Source organism: Canis aureus, chromosome 8, assembly GCF_053574225.1.
Source record: "Canis aureus isolate CA01 chromosome 8, VMU_Caureus_v.1.0, whole genome shotgun sequence".
NCBI classification, from domain to species: Eukaryota; Metazoa; Chordata; class Mammalia; order Carnivora; family Canidae; genus Canis; species Canis aureus.
The window spans coordinates 20,832,857-20,853,483 of record NC_135618.1 but is presented as its reverse complement, the minus strand read 5'-3'; the positions used below and the strand labels follow the sequence as shown (position 1 = coordinate 20,853,483).

At 35.6% G+C, this 20,627-nt stretch overlaps 1 protein-coding gene across 3 annotated transcripts in view; it reads right to left on the bottom strand.

Moving 5' to 3' along the window:
- Positions 1–9,717: 9,717 nt before the first annotated feature.
- The window catches only part of BTBD8 (BTB domain containing 8), a 96,071-nt gene continuing 85,161 nt past the window's right edge, over positions 9,718–20,627 (bottom strand). For all 3 annotated transcript variants that reach the window (XM_077905409.1, XM_077905410.1, XM_077905411.1), the window contains 5 exons: positions 18,342–19,050; positions 18,002–18,086; positions 17,449–17,588; positions 13,002–15,317; positions 9,718–11,734 (listed from right to left, as the gene is read on the bottom strand). In XM_077905409.1, the coding sequence (XP_077761535.1) occupies positions 11,265–11,734; positions 13,002–15,317; positions 17,449–17,588; positions 18,002–18,086; positions 18,342–19,050 (3,720 nt within the window). In that variant the 3' untranslated portion in view covers positions 9,718–11,264. The remainder of the gene's footprint in view (positions 11,735–13,001; positions 15,318–17,448; positions 17,589–18,001; positions 18,087–18,341; positions 19,051–20,627) is intronic.

The following is a 20,627-nucleotide window of genomic DNA, read 5'->3' as shown; positions in this document are numbered from 1 at the left end:
AACCAAAGTAAAGAAACACATAGGTAATAATACATTAATAGTAGGAGTCTTCAACACTCCACTCTCAGCAAAGACAGATATTCTAAGCAGAAGATCAACAGAGAAACAGGCTTTGAATGACACACTGGATCAGATGGACTTCATGGATATACACAGAACATTCCATCCTAATGCAACAGGATACACATTCTTCTCAAGTGCACATGGAACTTTCTCCAGAACAGACCACATACTGGGTCACAAATCAGGTCTCAACTGATACCAAAAGATTGGGATTGTCCCCTGCATATTTTCAGACCACAATGCATTGAAACTAGAACCCAATCACAAGAAGAAATTTGGAAGGAACATAAACACTTGGAGGTTAAAGAGCATCCTACTAAAAAATGAATGAGTCAACCAGGAAATTAGAGAAGAATTAAAGATTCATGCAAAGTAATGAAAATGAAAGTAAACCATGCAAAATCTTTGGGATACAGCAAAGGTGGTCCCAAGAAAGAAGTACATTTCAATACAAGCCTTTCTCAAAAAGTTGGAAAAATCTCAAATATACAAGGTAACCTTACACCTAAAGGAACTGGACAAAAAATGGCAAATAAAGCCTAAACCAGGCAGAAGAGAAATAATAACATTAGAGCAGAACTCAACAAAAGACAGACCAGAAAAACAGAACAGATCAACGAAACCAGGAGCTGGTTCTTTGAAAGGATTAATAAGATAGATAAACCGTTAGCCAGCCTTATTAAGATGAAAAGAGAAAAGACTCAAATTAATAAAATCATGAATGAAAGAGGAGAAATCACAACCAACACCAAGTAAATACAAATTATTTTAAGAACATATTCTGAGCAACTATATATGAACAAATTAGGCAATCTAGAAGAAATGGATGCATTCCTGGAAATTTATAAGTTATGAAAACTGAAAAAGGAAGAAATAGAAAACCTGAACAGACCCATAACCAGCAAGGAAATTGAAGCATCATCAAAAACCTTCCAAGAAACAAAAGTCTAGGCCAGATGGCTTCCCAGGGGAATTCTGCCAACCATTTAAAGAAGAAATAATACCTATTCTACTGAAGCTGTTTCAAAAGATGGAAATGGACAGAAAACCTCCAAATTTGTTCTGTGAGGCCAGAATTATCTTGATCCCAACACAAGAAAAAGACCCCACCAAAAAGAATTACAGACCAATACCCTTGATGAACACAGATGCCAAAATACTCACCAAGATACTAGCCAGTAGGATCCAACAGTACCTTAAGAGGATTATTCACCATGACCAAGTGGGATCCCTGGGATACAAGGGTGGTTTGGAATTCATAAATCAATCAACATGATAGATCACATCACTAAAAGAAAAGACTAGAACCCTATGATCCTCTCAGTTGACACAGAGAAAGCATTTAACAAAATACAGCATCTATTCCTGATTAAAACTCTTCAAAGTGTAGGGATAGAGGGAAAATATCTCAATATCATAAAAGCCATCTACAAAAAGCCCACAATGAATATCATTCTCAATGGGGAAAAACTGAGAGCTTTTCCCTGACGAAGGTCAGGAACACGACAAGGATGCCCACTCTCACTGTTGTTCAACATAGTACTAAACGTCCTAGCCTCAGCAATTAGACAACAGAAGGAAATAAAAGGCATTCAAATTGGCAAAGAAAGTCAAACTCTCCCTCTTTACAAATGACATGATACTGTATATGGAAAACCCAAAAGACTCCACCCCAAAATTGCTCAGACTCATAAAGCAATTCAGCAATGTGGCAGGATACAAAATCAATGCACAGAAATCAGTTGCATTTCTATACACTAACAATGAGACTGATGAGAGAGAAATTAAGGAATCAGTCCCATTTACAAGTGCATCCAAAAGCATAAGATACCTGTGAATAAACCTAACCAAAGAGGTAAAGGATATACACCCTAAAAACTGCAGAACAAAACAAAACAAAAAAAAACTACAGAACACTTATGAAAGAAATCGAGGAAGACACAAAGAGGCGGAAGACCATTCCAGGCTCATGGACTAGAAGTATAAATATTGTGAAAATGTCAATGCTACGCAGGGCAATTTATATGTTCAATGCAATCCCTATCAAAATACCATGGACTTTCTTCACAGAGTTGTAACAAATAATCCTAAGATTTGTATGGAGCCAGAAAAGACTCTGAATAGCCAGAAGAATGTTGAAAAAGAAAATCAAAGCTGGGGGCATCACAATGCTTGACTTCAAATTGTATCACAAAGCTGTGATCATCAAGACAGTGTGGTACTGGCACAAAAACAGACACATAGATCGATGGAACAGTATAGAGAACCCCAAAATGGGCCCTCAACTCTATGGTCAACTCATTTTCAACAAAGCAGGAAAGAATATCCACTGGAAAAAAGACAGTCTATTCAATAAATGGTATTGGGAAGAAGAATGGACAGGCAGCCACATGCAGGAGAATGAAATTGGACCATTCTCTTACACCATACACAAAGATAAACTCAAAATGGATGAAAGATCTAAATGTGAGACAAGAATCCATCAAAATCCTAGAGAAGAACACAGGTAACAACCTTTTTGACCTCAGCTGCAGCAACTTCTTGCAAGATACATCTATGAAGGCAAGGGAAACAAAAGGAAAAATGAAGTATTGGACTTCATGATGAAAAAAAGCTTCTGCACAGCAAAGGTAACAGTCAACAAAGCTAAAAGACAGGTTACAGAATCAGAGAAGATATTTGCAAATGACCTATCTGAAAAAGAGCTAGTATGCAAGATCTATAAAGAACTTCTCAAACTCAACACCCAAGGAACAAACAATCCAGTCATGAAATGAGCAGAAGACATGAACAGACATTTCTCCAAAGAAGACCCACATTTGGCCAACAGACACATGGAAAATTATTCCACATCACTTGCCATCAGGGAAATACAAATCAAAATCACAATGAGATACCACCTTACACCAGTGAGAATGGTGTAAAATTGTAAAATTAACAAGACAGGAAACGACAAATGTTGGCGAGGATGTGGAGAAAGGGAACCCTTTTGCACTGCTGGTGGGAACGCAAGCTGGTGCAGCCACTGTGGAAACAGTGTGGAGGTTCCTGAAGAAGTTAAAAATAGAGCTACTCTATGACCCAGGAATTGCACTACTGGGTATTTACCCCAAAGATACAGAGGTAGTGAAATGACAGGACACCTTCACCCCAATGTTCATAGCAGCAATGTCCACAATAGCCAAACTATGGAAAGAGCCATGATGTCTTTCAACAGATGAATCGATAAAGAAGATGTATATATACACAATGGAATATTACTCAGCCATCAGAAAGGATGAATACCTACCATGTACTTTGACATGTATGGAATTGGAGCGTATTACGCTAAGTGAAATAAATCATCATAGAAAGACATCCACTTCTTGTTCACTCCTGGCCCTAGCCCCTAATCTACTCTGTCTCCATAGATTTTCTCATTCCGAACATTTAATGAAAACGGAATTGCACAATATGCGGCCCTTTGTGTGTGCAGCATAATGTTCTCAGGGTTTATCCACACTGTGGTGTGTATCAGTACTTCCTTCCCTTTTGTGGCTAATAGTCCATTGTGTGCATGCACAACATTTTGCTTGCCTACTTGTTAGCTGATGAGCGTTTGAGTTGTTTCTACTTTTTAATTACGAATAGTTACTACATGAACATTGTGAAAAAACAAAAAAATAAAATGGGTTAATGGTTATTCATTTATTTTACTTATAATAGTCTCACTTATCAAATGTATTACTACTTTTACTACTTATTGAATCTATTCATATTTTAAAAACCTTTTATGGTTTTTTCTAATGCTTCTTTAATGAGTCTGGTTAAACATCTTTTCATTGTTTACCAGCTGTTTGCATTTTAATCTAAGTAAAAAAAATTTTTTATAAGGGTGTTAGACATCTTTTCCCTAAGCATGTAGTAGTTTAAATGTAGGCATATTTCTATTTCAGTTTTTTTATAAAGTTCTCTTGCAAGGCTAAATTTGAGCAAAAATTAAAAGGTACCTTTTATATGAAAACTCTTTCAGGGAAAATGTCTTTGTGTGAAAGTATTTTTTTCTTAATATCTTCCTGATTTGGAAATTGTTTGGGATCTTAATATAAAAATGTGGACTCAGAGTAGAATTGAAATTCTCAGAATTAAAATTCTTATGTTAATGTTGGCTAAATTAGTAGTTAAGGAACCACTTTTTGGAAGATGAATTATGAGCACTAAAAGTAACTCACGCAATATTAACATGATAAAAATGTATACTTCTCATATGTAGGCCAGATTCAAAGTACTTTTGGTATAAGAATTTACAATATGAAAATAATGTAATTATCACTGGAGAAGAGTGTGTAGATAATTCCAAGTTGAAAATAGATCCTGCAATAGATCATTATTAAACTGAGACAAAACAAGTCCTCACTTCCACTTGTCCAAACTCCGCCACACCCCCCCAAAAAAGTTGCAGAAGATGGAAGTAAGAAAGGTCATAATTTGTTGGGTTTCTGAATTTTGAAAGACATTATACTGTATACCCTGGTTATCTCAATTGTGATATGTCCAAATTTAAAATTGTCTTTTTTCCTATCAGGAACCATCAGCCTTCCTTTTTTTTTTCTTTTTTTTTTAACTTGTTATAATTATGGGACATGGGCAGGGGATCATTCTTATCCCTTCTCCCAGGTCTTCACCCTCAATTAGCAACCACATCTTGTTTTTTCTACCTCTGATTATATCTCAAATCCATCCTCATTTCTATTCTTGCTATTACTTCCTAAGCTTGGGCTTCTTCTTTAATTTTTCCAATGACCCCCTTACAGGCCTTCCTTCCTCCAGCCTTTTCTCATCCCAAAATATACTCACACTCTACAGTTAATCTTTTTTTTTTTTTTTTACTAAGATTTTAAAGATTTTATTTACTTGAAAGAGAGCATAAGCAGAGGAAGAGGGAGAAACAGACTCCCTGCTGAGTGGGGAGCCTGACATAGAGCTAGGTCCCAGGACCCTGGGATCATGACCTGAGCCAAAGGCAGCTGCTTAACCAACTTAGCCATTCAGGGCCCCCACCGAAAGTAATCTTAATAAAAGTCCTATAATGTATTTGCCTTTTAAAAAAATTTAAATATTTTTGCCTAAATGGCTTGTTTATTGTGCTTAGCATGACTTACAGGTTTCTTCATGTTTTGGCCTGCCTGTATTTTTCCAGCTTTATCTTCCAATGCTGTACTTGGCATTCAGTACTTTAGTTATATTAAATACCTGAAATTCCTTGAAGTGCCCTGTGTTAGTTAGAACTCTTTGTGTTTGATCCCACTGCTTCCTGCCTCTTCCTTAATGGTCCTGATTCAGTGATTATTCCCAACTTCTTATTTTCAAAGAGCTTAAGTTGCTTCTAACTTAAAAACAAACCAGCACTGTCTCCTTTTCAGGCAACTTCCTTGAAAGAGTAACTTCTATTTCTTTACTTCCTGTTCATCTTTTTGCCCTTCCTACTACTCTAAAAAACACCAATTGACAAAAGCTGCCAGTAAAATCATGTCCAAATCTAATGAACTAGTCTAGGTGCATACCTTAGCTGACATCTCAAACAGCACTTAACACTGTTAACTATTACTTACCCCCAAACAAACCAACCTACTTATTTTTCTGCACCTTGTAGAACACATGGAAAATATGTGACTTAAAAGATAAAATAATCAGTACCACTTAACCACAGTCATCATTAACATTTTTATTTATTTCCTCTGTCTCTTTTTCTATATACTGTAAGTATGGAAAATTGGGATATTATAAATATGTATTTTGGGTTTTTTCTTTATGCATCTTCCCTTGGCATTAGACAAATGTTCTGGAAATGATTTTAATCATTGCATAATGTGTTATAGATGTATCATACTTTATTTAGCCTTCTGCTACTGTTGACATTCAGCTAGTTTTCAATTTTCACTAATATATCTAGGTCTCAGATCTTATTTCTTAATAGAATATCCCAAGAAGGGGAAAAACTAGGTTCAGGATAAGTGATAAGCATTCATGATATAAGTTGCCTAATTACTTACAGGAAAGGTAATTTACATTCCCATTGCAATGTATGAGTATCTGAAATTTATCATTCTCTTCCTAACATTGTAGTTTTTTAAAAAATACTTTAAGTTTGATAGGTTCAAATGGAATCTTGTAGCATTCATTTGCCCTTCTGATTATAGTGAGATTATACTTTCATCACTTTCATCACTCTTTCCTCCTCACTTTAGTCTTCTAGTTCTCTTCGGAATGTTCTTTTTCATTCTCTTTCTCAGGCTTTTTTCTATTCCACAGTATTTTGTCCTCAGTCTCTTGAATGTCCCACAGGCAGCTCAAATGCAGGATGTCCAAAATTAAACTCATCCTAAGCTTGCTTCAATTTTTGGCTAATGATATCATCAACCACCCAGGCACCCTAGTCAGAAACTTGAGTCTTTTAAGATGACTCCCTCTTCTCATCCCCACATCAGTCCAATCCACATGTTAAATCTCTCAAATATGTCCACACCTCTCTTTCTCCATAGCCATTGCTCTAGTCTAAGCCTTGGTTACTGTAATACTCATGACTGGACTCCCTCTGCCTCGTCACCCTGCTCCATTTCATTCTATATACTGCTTCCAGAATGATCGCTCTCACTCTTTTTAAAAAAATTATTTGAGGGAGAGAGAAACAGTGTGAATAAGGGGCGGAGGAGGCAGAGGAAGAGAGAAAATTCCAAGCAGATTCCCTGCTGAGTATGGAGCCCCACTAGGAGCTTGAGCTCAAGACCCTGAGACCATGATCTGAGCCAAAACCAAGAGTCGGTTACTCAACTGACTGATCCACCCAGGTGCCCCCAGAATGATCTTTATAAAATGCACACCCAGACTCAATTGGTCAAGTGTGTGACTCTTGATCTCAGCTCAGGTCTTGATCTCATGGTTGCGAGTTCAAGCCCCACATTGGGCTCCATGTGGGGCATGGAGCCTACTTAAAAACAAACAAACAATAAAAATAAAATGCAAATCTGATTGTTACTCCTTGGACTCTACATCCCCATCCAACTTTATCCCTTGCCCTTACCATCTGTTCCCTTTTCTCTAGCCATATGGAACAACTAGAATTCCCCACTGCTTCTAAACTCTTTCTGCCAAGAGTATGCCTCTTTTGTGTTGTGAACTCCTACAATAGTAAGGGAGCCTATCCAAGTATCATTCCATCACTTCCCTCTCCTTTATGCACAGATTACACTTTATACAGAGTTTTATTATGACACTTAACATTACAATTTCATAATAATAAAAAAAAGACTTTATTTGAGAGAGAGCATGAGCAGGAGGAGACAGGCACAGGGAGAGGGAGAAGCTGGCTCAGGGAGCCTGACTCAGGGCTCGATCCCAGGACTCTGGGATCAAAACTTGAGTGGAAAAAAAAAAAAAAACTTGAGTGGAAGGCAGATGCTTAATCAACTGAGCCACCGGGTGCCCCTAAATAAATGCCATTTTTGAGCAATTATAAAATTCCTTTCAATCTTCTCCCAACATCTAATTATTCACCAAGTTCTATAATCTCAATCTATCTGATATCTCCGTTACCAGATCCGCCTCCATTTCCCATTTCTAAGGTTGATTAAACTATTTTTTTTATTTATTTATGATAGTCACAGAGAGAGAGAGAGAGAGAGAGAGAGAGAGAGGCAGAGACATAGGCAGAGGGAGAAGCAGGCTCCATGCACCGGGAGCCTGATGTGGGATTCGATCCCGGGTCTCCAGGATCGCGCCTTGGTCCAAAGGCAGGCGCCAAACCGCTGCGCCACCCAGGGATCCCCTGATTAAACTATTTTAATTGCATTCTGAGACTTGGGTGCTTCTCCAAACCAGGCTATTGTCACTAGAGCTGACAGTTACCTTCCTAAAACACACCTGGTTATGTTACTTTACTTAAGAAAACAACTTTGATGACTACTCATTTTGATTATAGGTGGGTATTTCCTCAAAACATGGAAAGCTTTTCTATGGAGTTAAAAATAGAAGAATGCACTTTTCTATGGAGTTAAAAGAAGAAGAAAAAGCATAGAATGCTTTTCTATGAAGTTAAAAATAGAAGAATGGAAGGAGACACAATTCTCACTAAATTCAGGATTTTTACTAAACATTATAGCATAGTATTTAATAACTTTGAGAATCCAACCCCAGCTCAGCTCTTTAGCTCTATCTCCTTTCACTTTCTCCTCATCCTCAACACACATCCTGGATACCATTCTTTAATACACTGTTGTGTCTAGTATGCCCTATCAATAAGCAAATTCTTACTCATCCTTGAAAGCCAGCATCTGGTTACCCGGTTGCTCCAAGAAATGGTATAAAGAAGCTTCAAACTGTTTATGTAATCTTTATCAGTCCTCCAAAGCAAGCCAAATCAAAGTAAAAATAGGATTTTGGGGGAGTATGTTCAATTGGACTTTTTGCAACATGATGTAAACTATGTATAAAAGCATCTTTTAAGGACATTTCTATTTTTATAGATCTATAACATACAATTGAAATAAAAACAAAGTACTTTCTATACAAATACAACTTCAAATTAAGTCCCCTGGCCTATACTTCCAACTAGATTGCAGTCACTAAGCCCTTTATAGAAATTCTGAAGGAGTTACAGAATACTAGTTGCTCTAAGAAGCTTTCTCTAATCTTCTCTTCCCGACAAGCTGTTCATAGCTTCTCCTTCTGGGCTCACACACTCTGATCATATACAACTCTTATCTTACTAAACAATAATATAGTATATTATTTCTTAGTTTCTTCCACTAGGGTAACTAGTCCAGGGTAAGGACTCTCTCAGTTTCCTCATGTGTCAAATAAAGATGATAAGAAGATAAATCTCATAGAATTATTGTGAGAGTTAAATATGTTACTGCATATTTAAAGCACTCAGCACAGTGTATAACATAATAAAATGTTAGCAATTTTTTTCCCTTTATGTTTGTTAGATCATGAAGTACTAGCCTGAAGAGTCCCACAGGAAACAGACTGGTAGATGTGTCATTCACAAAAGAGCATCATAAGAAAACACACACGTCCTGAAATTACCTAAGAGGTCACTACTTAAGCAAAATGCCTTGCAGATGTGATACGAAACTGAATGGCTTTTTAATGTATAGTAGTTTAAGAAGAAAGTTTTTTTTTTTAATTTATTTATGATAGTCACAGAGAGAGAGAGAGGCAGAGACATAGGCAGAGGGAGAAGCAGGCTCCATGCACCGGGAGCCCGACGTGGGATTCGATCCCGGGTCTCCAGGATCGCGCCCTGGGCCAAAGGCAGGCGCCAAACCGCTGCGCCACCCAGGGATCCAAGAAGAAAGTTTTTAAGACCTTAAAACTGGGAAAGAAGTTTCATTTATAAAGTTTAGAACTTCTGAGCTATTTATTAAAAATAAGATAAAACAATTTCACATTTGGAGAAAAGGAAATAACACAATGTCTTGGGAATTTGCACTGTTTCTGACTCCATCATACATTACTTCTTTATATTATAAAATATACTTTATTTTCAGGTTTTATGACAAAAATCAAATGAGTGTGTTGTATGGTAGAAATAACATATTAAAATTAAGGAATATCAGATTCTAGTCCATAAATTAGCTGTGGGACCTTGGGCAATCTTTTTTATTTTGGTGGGGGGGGGGGGGACAATCTTTTAACTCCTCTGGCCTTCAGAGTTCTTCTTTAGAATTTGTAAGGATTAGACCAATCTCTAAATTCCCATCCAGCTTGAAAATACAATGTTCTTACAATCTATATTTTAGCCTTTCTCTTACATGGTTTTTCCCCTCATTAGAAACTAAACACTCTTTTTTTGAGTGGGGAGCAGGAATCAAACCTTATTTATTTTTGTACCTTAGTGCCTAGAATCAATGCCTGTTTCTCGACTGAATGAATGAGTGCCCCTACAGAGCTTCTAATTTAAAAAAGGCATAGCAAATTTATGGTATAACAGGTTAGTGGCTAATGTTAATGTTATTATACAAGAATAACAAATGATCGTGCATTAATATGATGTGGATATTCAATATACAGATTCATTCTATTGTTAATTTGTTGAGAACTGTTATTTTAAAAAAGGAATTCTAAACCAAAAGTTTTCCTTACTTTTGACATATTTTAGAGAAGTTATATGTAAGTTATATAGCTTTGAGGAGAGAGGCTAATTCTACTAAATCTCATCATCCTAAGGGCAGTGTCCTCTTAGATCAAGTAGGTATCCAAGTGTTTGCTCTCCAGTACCATTTTGTAAAAAAGATGATTATTTCTGCCTTGCTACCAAAATTATAGACTGAAAGACAATGTGATCAAGGAAATAAGGAACTAGAGCATATAGATGTGTGGAGAAAGCAAACACACGTGTGTATGTACACACATACATACAGTTTAACTCAGTAACTCAATTGCCTCATGTACCCATTTTACAATTAGTATTTAGTGCAGGCTTATTGCTGGAACAGTTCCAAAATATCTCTAATATGGAATAGAAAATGAAGAGCAATTATCTAACTATAAAGTCTATATAGATGAAACAAATGGACAGTTCTCCTGCTTCTTTTGAATAAGGGCAGATGTCTCTCTCTGGAAATACTCCAAAAATAGAGTTACAAGGGATTCTATTTCCGTTTCAGTATCAATATGATTGAAATTTGAGGTGCATTTACTTCACAATTTCTTGGACCTGCACTGTTGGGAAAGTGAAGGGTTTTTTTCCTAATATTTAGCTCTCAGGCTCAATCACACCACCCTGAGTTTCAATGTTACTCACTGATTAACTCTACATAAATTGACACAAGCACAATAAGTTTTTATTTTTAAATTATTATTACCATATGCAGAGCAAAAAGTAAAGGGACTGATCTACTTGTGCATTCACATTTTAAATTCTTGAATTATAAACAAGTGAACAAATGATCAGTTAGGAAAGGAAAACTGAAGGTTTTCTTTATAAGTCTACTAATTTGTCTAATAATTAATAAAACATGCTCAAATTTTAGAAAAACACCTTTTCCCTATATGTGATATCATATTAATAATAAATTATGTTTACCCCATAAATTTAGAAAGACTCCCTCAATATTAAGGACAGTCTATCTCTGGCTAATGCAATTATTTGGATATAATATAAGCATCAAAAAATAAAGTGGTGGCATAGTTCAAAATTTTCCAAAGTGTTAATACTCTCAATGTTGAGTTTCCAGTTCCAGAATTGTCCATTCCCCTTGGGGTGAACAATCTTCAGAGGAAAAACTAGCCATGGTAATGCTTGCTGAGGAATCATCAAGGGGAGAGGTCAGTTCACTCCATCTGTTCAAAGTGTCAACATGTGCTTTACCCTGAGGTTTTGAGCTATCTCGTGCTAAAAGTAGTGTCTGGTTGATTAGATACTGTGCTAAATTTAAGTCTTCAGGAACAGAATTCGTAATATTTAAGTTTGAATCCTGTTCAGAGAGCAATTGCTTTAATAGTGTCCAATCTTGTTCTGCAAAGTGCTGATCATCTTCAAAATCCATGTCTGTAACATGTGTTTCTGATTCCATTTTCTGCTCAAATGCTTCTATTACATCCATCTCATATATTGGAGAGAGGGTTTTTGAAGGCCGATGGTCATACATGTAGGTTTGTGCCAGTGTGTCACAATCATCTATGTCTCCTGAAATAATTCATAATACTACACAATGTAAAAATTGCACATGTTGGTATCCCTCAGAGTTTTGTAGAATAATATTAAAACAATATAATATAGTCCCAAAAAACAGAATGGAAAAAATAACACTTATACAAAATTGACAAGATTATTGAGGCATTTCTTTTTCTACGTTAAAAAAAAAAAAAAACCAACCGAAGAATGTTTAGCAGCAAATTAACATAGGCAACTAATAATAATTCTCCATACTTTAATTTGAAAACTTGTGATACAGAAAACAAAAATTATTTAAACATAAACATAGAATATGCACATGTATCTAATTCACTACAATAGGAACTTAAAGAAGAAAAAAAGACATGGTTATTTGATGGTGACTTTTAAGGTGAGTCAGTTCCAAAAGGGGATACATACATTTTGTCTAAAGCCTTATTTGTATATTGCACATGCAAAGGAGGATGCAAGCAAGGACAAACAAAAAAGTACAACTTTAAAGAGCTCCCTGTTGTGATTTTGCTGAACAAGGGCTATTGATCAGTATCTTTCTTAGTTCTGATATACAATAGCTATGCAGTCAGCCACTATTGCATATTCTAATGTGGGTCATTAGTTCAAATTACTGTAATAAGGAAGACAAACACACAAAACAATTAGACAGGAAATCATCTATTCATATGAAATAAGCCTGGGCTTTTTTCATATATTATCATTGCTTCTAAATATAATCTCTTTTAGGAAATTTATCTTTTTACTTGAAAATTTTAGAATTATAGTGATGCTTAAAGTCTTAATCTCTGTAAAATGCATATAAATTATAATAATTAATCTAGTTAAAATAGTTCAGTGCTTTTAGTTATATTACTATAGTTATTGCACAGCCCTCTTAGATATATACTTAGCATAGTCCATAAATCATATCCAATGTATAATAAAATTTCTAATAGTCAAGAATTTTATGTTAAATTAGACATAATAACTAAATAATAGCAAACTAAGTTTTTCTCTTCATTCTTTTATGTAAAATCTCTTAATAGATTAACTCTAATAATAACCAAAATTTTACTAGATCTTAACTCTGCACTAGGATTTTCAGTGAACAATAAAGATTAACTAGCTAGTTTTCATATTATTATGAAATTTAAGTTTTCATTTGAATTTCAAATCTGTTGCTTAATTATTCTAACTAAAATATAACATTCAGGGCTACATACAACTTTAAAATTCTATAAACTCATTTTCTTATGGATTTAGTATTTCTATTTCTGTACATTACCTGCAGATAAAGCAATATTAGCTTTTTTGGTAGCAGTAGAATGGTTCTCTTTCACTTGACCTTCCTGAGGCAGAAGTTGACTCCGACAGGAGTCTAGAAATTTTGTAGAGCTGTTCTTTGGTATGTCAGAATTGGGTTCTCTTTGATGAAGCTCCAAATGACACGGTCTTTCTTGAGATTTTATATCACTATCTGAGAGTTTGCTGCGTTGCTGAAAGTCATTATCCACATCGTTTCCACTGTTTACTTTTTTATCTTCTGGAAGAAGCTGTCTGCCTCCTTTGGACAAGACATCTACTGTGTACTTTTTTCCTGTGGCTAAAGCACTCTGTTTATCTTTTCTTGATGAGTCAATGCTACTGGGACCCAAGAGAGAGCTTTCATTTTTATATACACTCTTGCCTTTATCTTGTTTACATTCTAAAATACTACCTTCACTTCCATGTGTATACCTGGAATAGCAGGTCCTTCCGTTATGTTCATGAGAAATGCCATCAAAAACATCAGAAGGGGAAAGAGAATCTACAGAAGGCTGAAAGGGAGTATGGGCTTCCCCTTCATCAGATCCTAGTTCTTCACATTCATCTACTGAAAGTAAAACTGATCTTTTAAAATTCTTAGTTGCAGAAAACTCATGACTTTCATTTTCTGTTGCATCTTCAAAAGCTAAATTAATTATTCCCTGAAACTGCTGAGGAGCTGAGTTAGATGTAGAGAAATTTTCTCCAACATTTTCAGCTTCAGATCTTTCATCTTCTGTTTCATCTGCAGAGGAAGAAACTTGATCTACTTCTTGAGCAAACTGGATGCTGCCTCGTAGAATATTTTCTTTTTCTCTAGGGTGGACTACTGTAGATCGAGACCAAATTTCTGGCCTTTTCCTAGGAATCTCATCATCACTTGTTGAATTGACTTGGAAAAGATCATTACTACTTTGCTTTTTCATTTTCACTTCAATTCTTAAGTTACTATCATATATTTTTAATTCCTCAGGAGTACTGGTATCACTACTACTTCTTCCAAGAAAATCATGGCACAGCATAGTGCCACATTTAGAAATACCTCTGTCATTTGACCCATCATCATCCTGAGACCCTCCAGCATCATAGTCTTCAGATCTGGGCTTTATGTCATCAGAGGATGTGGTAGCACTGCCAGTATCAGATTCAGGACTCTCTCTCTGATGCAGACCACTGGTACTCAAATTCCAGTGGCTCATAAATGGAACTTCTGGAGTTTCATGGCTATCTGGAGTTTCTGTTGTTTCCATATCTTTAGGAGAATTTTTTCCTGATGTATGTTCCAAAACACACTTGGAGGAAATATCTGAGTCTGCTGTAGCATGTTTGATTTCACTCATACCAGAATCATCAGATAAGTGCCTAGGAATTTTCTGTTCTTCTACATGAATTTTAGATTTTCTGTCATCTTGGACAGAGTTTAAGGTGCCATTTGTCCTTCCAGGAACACATGGTAAAACATCTTTGACACATTTAATGCTTAATTTTTTATTTGTATCTTGTTCCTCTCCTTGCTTTTCCCTGTCTGATACTGAATGGATTTGCTTTGGATTTGCTGAGTCTAAATCACAAACAGGATTAGAATTCAAAGAGTTTTCACTGGGATTTGAAATCATGGATTTTAGGGCAGTGGTGGTATAAAATTTTGAATCTACATTAGCACTCCCATCAAAATGACAATATATTTTAGCTGTGTTGGGATGATCTGATTCTTTGCCAGAAAATTTTGCTTCATTTTTATCTGAACCAGTCTGTTTTGATTCCAGTTCATGTTTTATTGATTTATCCAGATTTGAAATACTTTGGCATTCTAATACTAATTTCTCTTTCCCTTGGTTGCTTAATGGCTTTTGTGGCTCAGGTTTGCATGATGACTGGAAAGCTTCTGTACTGCTGATTTCTGATGTGAGATTAATTAGAGGTTCATGAGGCTTCTGTTCAGAAATATCATCCTTGTTATTATTTTCATGTACATCATGAAGCATACTTTTTTGGACAACACATGTTTCACTTTTTAAAGGTCTTTGAGAAGGCTGAGTTTTCAATATAACCTGTCCAGGAAGCATTTTCTGTTTTGAATCTTTATTACTCAAAGTTTCACTTTTCTTAGACTGATTTAAGTTTTTAGGCATTGCCCCTATTTTTGCATTAACCTTGGGCAAAGGTGTGTGTCCTTGCTTGACAATCTTTTTCTTAGGTGTTTGTTTATCTGTAGTTGTATTGAGGTCCAATTTTGTCACATTTTCTTCAGACTGCTTTGAAGAGACTGAAGATTTTACTGAATTTGGTGACTCTCCTTGAGATCCAAAGAAAAGAAAATTTAAAAATACAATGTATCTTACAATTTGTGAATGAAATGCAATATTTATTTTCAAATTACTTTATAAGAAATAAAATAAACAATGAAATGATATATCCATAACAATGGACAACAAAAGATTAGGTGTTAGTACATGATAAAATAAAAAATATTTTTATTACAAATATAGGGGGATTATTCCAGCATCTCAGTAAAATTATTTAAATAGGATCTTTCTTCCTCAAGTAAAGAGTTTTGATCTTTATGCCAGAATTGGATTTGCATAAATCTATGAGGGTGGAAAAATCTGATTTTCTTATATCACAAAAGAGCAGGAAGGGTCTTCCCTTTGAAGTTTTTCTGGGAAAAAAATACTATTCCACACAGCTGAAAAAGGAGAATCAAACTAAATATAAAATAGAGGGATGCATGGGTGGCTCAGCAGTTTAGCGTCTGCCTTTGGCCTAGGGCATGATCCTGGAGCCCTGGGATCAAGTCCCACATTGGGCTTCCTGCATGGAGCCTGCTTCTCCCTCTGCCTATGTCTCTCTGCCTCTCTCTCTCTCTGCCTGTGTCTTTCATGAATAAATAAATAAAATCTTAAAAAAATATATAAAATAGAAATGTTGAAATTACTACAGTTTTTTCTGTCAAACATGAACAAAACTAATTTACTTTTCATAACTAAATCATTATTATTGTAGATCATTTAGGTTAACGACTTAGATGTGTAATAGAAACTAAAACTGATAATTGGAGGGAAAGGATTAATTATGAGACTCTATTTGTTTACACTGGTTAAGTCCTAGAGATGATATTTAAATCTATCAAAAAGAATTGCCAAATCTTTTTAAATGTTTAATTTTTAGCTATTACTAGAACATGAATAATTTTTCTCTGGTTTATTTTAAAATATACTTTCAGTATTAATTCATTATCTAACTCAAAATTGATTTTAGGTTTTTTAAAAAATTTTTATTTATTTATGATAGTCACACAGAGAGAGAGAGAGAGAGAGAGAGAGAGAGAGAGGCAGAGACATAGGCAGAGGGAGAAGCAGGCTCCATGCACCGGGAGCCCGACGTGGGATTCAATCCCGGGTCTCCAGGATCGCGCCCTGGGCCAAAGGCAGGTGCCAAACCGCTGCGCCACCCAGGGATCCCGATTTTAGGTTTTAACAAACTGCTCTTACCTATGTGAATGCTTAATGCATAAAGCAAGTTAATTTTAAAATCAGTTATTAGGTCAGCAGATTATGCAATCTGATCATTATGCTTTTCTTTCTTAGAACACGGCAAAACAGGCACAGAAGGAAAATTCTTCTTCCCTATATAATACAGCTCTCAAGACTATACCATTGCTTTTGTAAAGGGCTCTAATGTTAGTGCTGGTTTTCTGTATGGAATTTCTGTAGTTGTCAATGAAACTGAAAAAACCTAGGCATAACATATTAAAGGACCAAAAATGCAGATAAATTAGTGACTCTTTTAATTATTTCTCATAAAAGACAATTAAAACTAAACCCACACCCTGAAATACCAAAATACTTATCTAGGGGCAGCTGGGTCTCACTCTTGGTTTCAGCTTAGACTCAGGTCTATAAATCCATCTGCCTGCCTCCTCCCAGCTCTGCACTCCAAAGGCTGCTTGGGCCTCTTCCTTTGCCCCTCCCCATGCATGCACTCAGGCACTCTCTCAAATAAAGAAATCTTTTTTTTTTTTTTATAAATTTTTATTTATTTATGATAGTCACACATCATAGAGAGAGAGAGAGAGGCAGAGACACAGGCAGAGGGAGAAGCAGGCTCCACGCAGGGAGCCCGACATGGGATTCGATCCCGGGTCTCCAGGATCACGCCCTGGGCCAAAGGCAGGCGCCAAACCGCTGCGCCACCCAGGGATCCCTCAAATAAAGAAATCTTTTTTTTTTTTTTTTTCAAATAAAGAAATCTTTTAAAAAAAATATTTATCTAAAAGTTAAAGTGTAAAATCTTATCTCTATAGTATGATACAAATATAAAATGAGTGAAACCGTGTCATATTCTTATTTGTTGCTAAAGTTCCAAATCAGAGTTCTGTTTATTCAATTTAAACACAGATGTAATACCTAGGACCATATCAGCTTTACCTTGAGTTTTAGCAAGATTAGATGAGGCATTTTTTGTCCTCTGTTGAGCTGTAGCACATCCATTGCCATTTCCTTTTTTCTTTATAATAGCCTGTGGTACTGGATCACTATATCCTTTGCTAGTGACCTTCTTTAGCCCACTAAGAAAAATGATTTGCATTCAGTATTATACTCAGATGGCATCACATGCACTTTTTAAAAGACCCATATATGAAATATTTTTTTCAAAGAAATTAAAAATATCTTTTTTTTTCTAAAAATAGGAAAACCTTATATTCATAGGTCTTTAAGTTTATAAACCTGTAGGTTAATTAAGTATGATAAAGCAATAGAGAATCAAGTGCCACAAGTGTAATCTATCATTTTGTATCAATAATCATTTTTCATAAATATACTATGTTCTAATAAAGTTTTAAAATATTGTATAAATAAATACATTAAATTTTCTAACAAAAAAGAAAAGATATTTTAAAAATATTTGGCTAGAAGTTAGCATATAATTAACTTTCAGAGAAAGCTAATGTATAGGTAAAAAAAAAGAATGAAAATTTACCTGTTATTTATATTAGTTTCTTCTTGAATGCTTTTTTTATTTGAAGTTCCATTGGCAACTTTTGAAACAGGTCGAGATTTTACTACTGTAAATTAAGAAAAGTCAGTCATGAAACTGAACACTGCATATGTGAATGTCATGCATAAATTCACTGGTCAGACACTATATCCAAAAATAAATGTTAATGTGGGAAGAAGTATGTTTTCTCTCAGTTTGCATGAACACATGTAAATAAATGCTTCTTGGCATTTGAAACTAAATAAACATCCAAACATAGAATCATTTTTTCTAGGAACTTTAACTGTCAGGAGCTATTAAAAATAGGGGTACTAAAACCCACCTACAGAAGAAGTTTTGATACTTTCCACATTGTTTTTCACTGTCTGTCCTGGAGGTTCACAAAAGGACAATTTATCACCAGAAGGCTTCTCTTCTCCTACTGCTCCATTTTCTTTTGGTTCATCCAGACATTCAGTGGAAATCAGTAATTCCATACTTGAATTGGTCGATCTGCTGGCAGGCTCTGCAATGCTGAGGCATGGAGAATCTTTTCCTGTCACTTTCTTCAAAGGCTTTGCTTTGGCTTGCACGTTTAAGGTTCCAGTGAGTACCTTGGGTCTGGCACCTGTAATGTGCCCTTCCTGATTTCTCACTCCTTTCTCATTTAATGAATTTTTCTGTCCATTTGCTGACACTGCTGCTGATCTTTCCACAGCTTGTCTAGGTGACGCATTTGCTGACTTAGCATTATCACTGTTTTCTGTTTGGGACTTTATTACAGCTTTGGGCTTTCCAGAGACATTTTTCCCCCCAGTTTTAAGTTCTTTTGAAACTTTAGATGCTACTTTTGTACCACCCTTTTCCTTTAAATCATCATTTTTCAAAGTTTTATTTACAGTATTTCTATTAGTATTTGATGAATGTCCAGATGCTCCCAATCCATCAGATTTCATCTTTTGCTTAGTAGAGGGATAACTCCAACAATCCTTGGTATTTCCTCTCCAAGATTTGTTTTTTATAACACCAGAGTCAGAAACTTGTCTCCTTTGCTACAAAGAAGAAAAAAAAAATCTTTATAACTTGACTAAAGTCTTTGACTTATAATACTTTGTCTCAATAAGCCAACTTTTCAAAGAGGAAAAAGTAAAGATCACATTAGGATATAGGGTCACTTGATGGGCACTGAGGAGAGCACTTGACAGGATGAGCACTGGGTGTTATGCTATTGGCAAATTGAACTCCAATTTAAAAATATATTAAAAAATGTAAAAAAAGGATATAGGGTCACTCAAAATTGGATTATTCTTGATCATCTGAATGTGTCTTTCATGACATTACCTTAATTGAATCTAAAATACAGCATAAAAAATCAAAAGGCAATGCTATTTTAAAAAGGCATACTATTTAGCTTTGTGAAGTTATGCTAGAGATTAACACCTAAAGGTGTCAGGATGCCTTGAGCCAATGATAACTATGTACAACGTTTTTTGAGGGCCCACTCCCAGGTTCCTTGCTAAAACTCTTCGTATTGTATGAAGCAACAATAAGCTCCTGTTGCTATCTATATTTCATAGACAAGAAACTGAGAATTAAAGCTGGTATGTGATTTACCAAGGTTACATGCTTGGTAGGATGGAAGTAGGACTTGGCCTCATGATTTACTGCTTTAAGCAGGCAATCATCTACATGGTATAATTTGAGGGATATTATAAAGATTTTCACCAAAAACCATTTCTTCAATCCTACCCCAAATGCCAGAAATTTTATGACTGAAGATTTAATCTTTGGGGGTGGGGGCTGGGGGCCACAAGCCTCTGGGAAACAAGACAGTACATGTGACAAGTTTGGCTTTTGCAAGAAACAAAATAGTAATACGGCACTGGCTATATGGAGAAAGTGGAGGAAAAGAGGTTCTAAAAACAGATGAAGTAGGCAAAAAGGTGAAAAGGGAAGGACCAATGTCTCAAGGTCCTTCTAACAGGTCCTAACAACATTTTAAAAAGTGGTAGGAAGTGCAGAATAAAATTTTAAAATTACATTGCTACTCTTTAGGAAATACGTCCCCCTGCTTTGAAAAGCTGTATGAAACTGCAGAGGTCTGAGGAAAAACCTGTGCTGTCTTCGTCTTTGTGTCCTTTACCACTGTGCCCATAACATACTGGGTACTCAAAAAAAATGTGATGCATGTTGTCAAATCTGAACATATACTGACATATAGTTCAAGGACTAATATTCCTGAATATAAAAAACTTTTTTTACATTAGAAATTTGCCTAAGTTAAAGATAACATATATATGGGAGTGGGAATACACACATACACGCACACACACACACACACACACATGCACACGCACGCACAAAGTAATAACCTGGCTAAGTTTAAGGAAAAGCTAGGTGTGGTACTAATAAAGGAATTACTGGGTTCCTGTCATGGCTTTACCTACTTGACTTAGGATATCTAAGAGGTCATTGACATGTCTGGGCCTCATATTATATATTTCTAGGGGGTGGAGACTTGGTCCTACTCAGTGTAAAGTTCTAGGATTCTATGTAATATTTATAAAGTTCAAATAGGTTTGGCCCTCATTTTTTGTTTTCTTGATCAAATCTTAGCTCAAAAAATAAC